The 5,636-nt window shown below is 42.7% G+C and overlaps 1 protein-coding gene across 1 annotated transcript in view; it reads left to right on the plus strand.

Moving 5' to 3' along the window:
• LOC106530359 (growth hormone receptor) overlaps positions 1–5,636 on the plus strand; it is a gene marked incomplete at its 5' end in the record, with an annotated part of 16,816 nt that overhangs the window by 7,524 nt on the left and 3,656 nt on the right. The window contains 5 exon segments of the mRNA XM_014025955.1: positions 914–1,037; positions 3,184–3,362; positions 3,436–3,614; positions 4,126–4,270; positions 5,354–5,447. Of these exon segments, the coding sequence (XP_013881409.1) occupies positions 914–1,037; positions 3,184–3,362; positions 3,436–3,614; positions 4,126–4,270; positions 5,354–5,447 (721 nt within the window).

The raw sequence follows: 5,636 nt of genomic DNA on the forward strand, positions 1-5,636 counted from the left end.
AGCTAACACTAAACTGCTAAAAACTAAATTAGCAGAAGCTAATGCTAAACCAATAAAAACAAAATTAGCAGAAGCTAACACTAAACCACTAAAAACTAAATTAGTGGAAGCTAACACTAAACCACTAAAAACTAAATTAGTGGAAGCTAACACTAAACCACTAAAAACTAAATTGGTGGAAGCTAACACTAAACCACTAAAAACTAAATTAGTGGAAGCTAACACTAAACCACTAAAAACTAAATTAGTGGAAGCTAACACTAAACTGCTGAAAATACTTTGCTTGTTTTCAGTGTTGATTTGTTTTATTATTTTTGGCCCCTCATGTACAGCACTTTGTGTCTGCAGCCGCTGTTTTAAAGCACTTTATAAATAAAGTTGATTTGAATTGAATGAGCTGAAGGTTTTGTTAAATAATTGGTTGAAACGAGGAACGAGTTTCATGTTGAAAAACGTGAAAGAAAAGTGTTTGATCTAAAGAAAAACAAGTTTTAATCTCAATCTGAGATTAGATACTTGTGTTTCTGCTACAGTAACAATGCTGACTCAGCATTTTATATGTTACTGTCAGCTGTTTCTCCATGAGTCTGATGGTCAACAGAAAGTCAGGTTTYCAGTCAGACTGCAGCTCAGGCTCCATGTTGCAGCAGCAGAGACTCGTCATCTGGTTTGAGTTTGTGCAGCAGCAGCAGTGTTTCTCAGTAAAGAGAAAACWGATTATTCCACGACAGCGGAGGCGCAGAGCTCCCCTCCCTGCAGATTTCTCCTGACGAGCTCTTAAATGACTTCCAGGAAAACGCCGGCGGGTCGCTCGGCGTTGGGTTTCACTCCTGATCCAGCTGCTGGAGCGCCGCCTGCGTTCCAAACACAAAAACACAGAACATTTACATGGTTTTTTTTTCTGTCCCTGCAGTTTTCCCCCATCTGACCAGCTGCGTCTCCTCCAGCCTGGAGACCTTCCACTGCCGATGGACCGCCGGGACTTTCCAGAACCTCTCGGCACCGGGACAGCTGCGCTTGTTCTACTTTAACAGAATGTAAGGGACGGGTCCGGCCCCCCACAACAGATTTATGAGAGTTTTCCTGCACTTTGAAGGGACTCAGAGGTGAAAGGTCAGCTGCAGGAAGAGGGCTTGAAGCCAGAGGGGGAAAACATTTTGAACAAAAGAGTCGACGTTCAGGTTTGATAMGTGTGAAAACAGAAAAGGTGACCTCGTGGATTTGTAGTTTCTGACCCAACAGATGAGTGAAAACCGGTCCGATCTGATGAAAACCAGCCCTGTTGACTCAACCCTTATCTGACGCACGGAGGAGCCGTGTTGACAAACCAAAGTCCGGTCCAGGCTTTCTGCTGGAATCACTGAAGCTACAGGAAGGGATTAAAAAAGTTCCAATAACCAAACATGAACCCAAATCTGTTTGTTGAAAWGATTATAGGGATACTTTGAGTTTTTTGGAACATCTCTCTGGAGAATCAGGCGTCTCAGTTTTGACTCAGGCACTAAAAACTAGTCTGGTATCTTCAAGAACCTGGTAGCAAAATCTCCAGGAAGACGTTGCTCTGGTCTCCTGCTGGACGCCGACTGTTGGTAACAGTCAGAGCAAGTGGGGGTCGCTGCAGTACATGTTGTCTTGTGGGCAGAGACGGCCCTACCTGTGATTGGTGGAGGTTTTGATGTGGGTGGAGTTTTCCCTAACTGTGATTGGTCAGATTGACATGTCTTGTGGGACAACTTAAAAGATGAAGTAATAATAGTAAAATAGGATTTATTGACTGTCTAGGTACAGTTTAAAACAAAACAATGACTCAAATAAAATTTTATGTGAAAATGTAAACATAATTTGACTTAAATTTCGTACGGCAAGCTTCTTCCTGTCTCAAATTATGACTAATATACATATTCAGATTTTTGGCTATGTTTTTATGGGCTGGTTAGGGATGCTCAGACTGAAGTCCCTCCACATGTACAACGTTCAAATTTCGTGCAGCTAGCACCTTCCTTCCTCAAGTTATGACTAAAATTATCTTAGAAAACATGTTGCTTCCTGCCCGACTCGACCAAGCTACTCCACGAGTAGGACCGTCTCCGCCCACATCAAGACCTCTGCCAATCACGAGTATGACTGTCCCCGCCCACATCAAGACCTCTGCCAATCACGAGTACGACTGTCCCCGCCCACATCAAGACCTCCACCAATCAAGAATAGAGCCGTCCCCGCCCACATCAAGACCTCCACCAATCACGAGTAGGGCCGTCCCCGCCCACATCAAGACCTCCGCCAATCACGAGTAGGGCTGTCCCCGCCCACATCAAGACCTCCACCAATCAAGAATAGAGCCGTCCCCGCCCACATCAAGACCTCCACCAATCATGAGTAGAGCCATCTCTGCCCACAAAACTGCAAAGACCCTCTTGTCAGTCAGAGATACGTTTTCACCAATAAAAGTCAGGTTCCTCTGAGCATCCAACAGGTTGTTTCGCTGTAATTTAGTMTCAGACTTCTTTGACTCGTGGAAACTGAACTGAGATCAGGTCCAGACGTATTTTTGAACACCTTCAGGACGTGACTCGTAGGAGAACGTGCAGRACCTTCACGAGTCTTTTCAGACGGTCTGAGAACTCTGTTACAGTTTTAATCCAACCGTCGCAGCCCAGCGAGATTCAAGCCGTCAGGTTGGATTTTTGTGACGTTTTACGTCGATGATCTCGTCCTTAATGTCTGACAGCTCGTCAGGGTTTAGTGTAGAAATCAGAGGCAGCATCAGTTATTTTATAATCATTTCTGCTGACTGATGCTGTTAGCAGGAGCTGGCTTCTCAGCTGTGGTGCATTCACTGACCAGGATAATGTCTGATTTTTGAGTGTCAGGTTAGTTGAAACCAGCCGACTGATTGTTGCATCCTGCTGTTTTCAGGATCGATTCATTAAACCGTTCTTTTCCAGCTGCCTTTAGGCCCAAATGTCCCGTTTGTTTTGTAGAAATCTCAGATTTAACGAGTCTTCCTCAGTTTTAGGGTCAGGTAGGTGCCTGTGAGGTTGGCCTTAGGGTTTGTGGTCAGGGTTAGGCTGTAGAAATGACTGGAAATAAATGGAAGTCAATGAACGGTCCTAATAAGGATAGAAATACAAACCTGTGTGTGTGTTAGACAGATGTTCAGAGAACGTCTGCTKTGTTCTGCAGAACTCACACCTCCTCCCAGAAGAACTGGAGCGAATGCCCCCACTACAGCACAGAGAGACCAAACGAGTGCTTCTTCAGTGAGAACTACACATCCGTCTGGACCTTCTACAACCTGCAGCTCCGGTCCCAGGACCAGACGGTCCTCTACGACCAGCTCTCCTTCGTTCTGTCCGACATCGGTGAGTGTTACCGTCGTTGTTCGGCTGTTTTTAGTACGAGCTGTAGCAGAAAGCTGATGTTTCTGCTCTGCAGTGCAACCAGACCCACCTGTGGCTTTAAACTGGACTCTGCTGAACTCCAGTCAGACCAAGACGCACTTCGACGTCATGTTGAGGTGGAGACCCCCGAGGTCCGCCGACGTGGAGACAGGCTGGATGGCTCTGCAGTACGAGGTCCAGTACCGCAGCGAGGACTCTGACCAGTGGGAAACAGTGGGTTCTGTTCACCTTAAAACCCTGCAGCGCTTTGTTTACCTGTGTGTTTACCTGTTTGTTTACCTGTGTGTTTACCTGTGTTTACCTGTGTGTTTACCTGTGTGTTTACCTGTGTGCTTACCTGTGTTTACCTGTGTTTACCTGTGTGTTTACCTGTGTATTTACATGTGTTTACCTGTGTGTTTACATGTGTTTACCTGTGTGTTTACATGTGTTTACCTGTGTGTTTACCTGTGTGTTTACATGTGTGTTTACATGTGTGTTTACCTGTTTGTTTACCTGTGTGTTTACCTGTGTGTTTACATGTGTGTTTACCTGTTTGTTTACCTGTGTGTTTACCTGTGTTTACCTGTTTGTTTACCTGTGTTTACCTGTGTGTTTACATGTGTGTTTACCTGTTTGTTTACCTGTGTGTTTACCTGTGTTTACCTGTTTGTTTACCTGTGTGTTTACATGTTTGTTTACCTGTGTGTTTACCTGTTTGTTTACCTGTTTGTTTACCCCACAGATGGACCTGGTGAAGAGCACTCAGCGCTCTCTGTTCGGCCTCCAGAACAACCTGAACTATCAGGTCCGGGTTCGGTGTAAAATGCTCGGAGGGAAATTGTTTGGAGAGTTCAGCGACTCGGTGTTCATTCACGTCCCGTCTAAAGGTAACCTCACCTGAGCTTTGACCTCACCTGAGCTTTAACCTCACCTGAGCTTTAAACTCACCTGAGCTTTGACTGAGGAAAGGTCAAAGGTCAACAGGAGTCACACCTGAATAATAAAACACTAGATTTAACTTTATCTTTTTCTTGCTGAGTCACAGTTATAGTTTTAATGACGTCATTGTTTTCCTGTTTGTCTGTTAAACTACTTCAGCTGATGAACAACATAACAGCCGAGGATTTTATGCTTCTTTAATATTTAACTTTATTTACTTTTCTTTGTGGAATGATTGGAGAAGTTTTAAATTCCTAGAAAGACTGTGCTTTTAGAATTCTACTTTAGCTTTTAGCTACTGTTTTTTTTTATTTTAGCTGTTAGCTACTGTTTTTCAGGTTTTAGTTGTTAGCTACTAATGTGGTTGTTTTATTTTATTAATAGTGTTCTGCTCGTTTTAGCAACAGTTTTGGTAATTTAAACTTAGACTTTTAGCTAAAATTAGCATCTCGCTAACATTTATGTTATTTTGCTGGTTTTAGCTTCTCTAATAACTATTTTTCTTTTTAAATGTTAGCATTTAGCTACCATTTTCTGGTTTAAATTGTTAGACATTGTGCTGGTTTCACCTCCTGTTTGGTCTTTTTGGTTTCTTTGGTAGTTTTAGTTTTTAGCCAATGTTTTTCTGGTTTTAACCTTTAGCTAATAATCTGCCAGTTTTAACTTTTAGATGCTGTTTTGATGGCTTTAGTTACTGTTTCACTAATTTTAGCTTTTTGCTTCTGGTTTTTCTGCTTTTAACTAACATTTTGTTAATTTTAGCTCTTAGCTTCTTCTGCTGATTGTATTTGTTTTAACTTAAACTGAGCTTTAACAAGCTTCGGCTGTTGTCCGGCGCTCACTCTGGAAACTTATTTTTTTAGTTTTGATCAAACTTTGGGATGAAACAACTAGAACTGAATCAACTTTAGTGGTTTTGTATCTTAGTGACAAAACACGTAGCTTTAGCTCGCTGTTTCGGCTGCAGGTCACGTGTTTTTAAGCTGTGATTTTCTGAATGTTTGGTGAGTTTCTCTGCACTTTTCTTCCAGCAGTGTCCAGATTTCCGCTGGCGGCTCTGCTGATCTTCGGAGCGTTTTGCTTGGTGGCCGTCCTGATGTTGGTCATCATCACACAGCAGCAGAAGTAAGAAGGAATTCAGCAAAACTTCTGTTAACCTTCGGCCATAAAATACCAYAAAACACCTTAAAAAGTACACWAATTAAATGAAGTACTGCTTTTGAACCCTTTAGAGTAAATTCACAAGCTTGGTCTCTTTTTAAAGCTAATAATCTGGATTTTAAACTTCAGCAGTCATATTCTTTGTAACTGTAA

This window comes from Austrofundulus limnaeus, unplaced genomic scaffold (genome assembly GCF_001266775.1).
Source record: "Austrofundulus limnaeus strain Quisiro unplaced genomic scaffold, Austrofundulus_limnaeus-1.0 Scaffold512, whole genome shotgun sequence".
NCBI classification, from domain to species: Eukaryota; Metazoa; Chordata; class Actinopteri; order Cyprinodontiformes; family Rivulidae; genus Austrofundulus; species Austrofundulus limnaeus.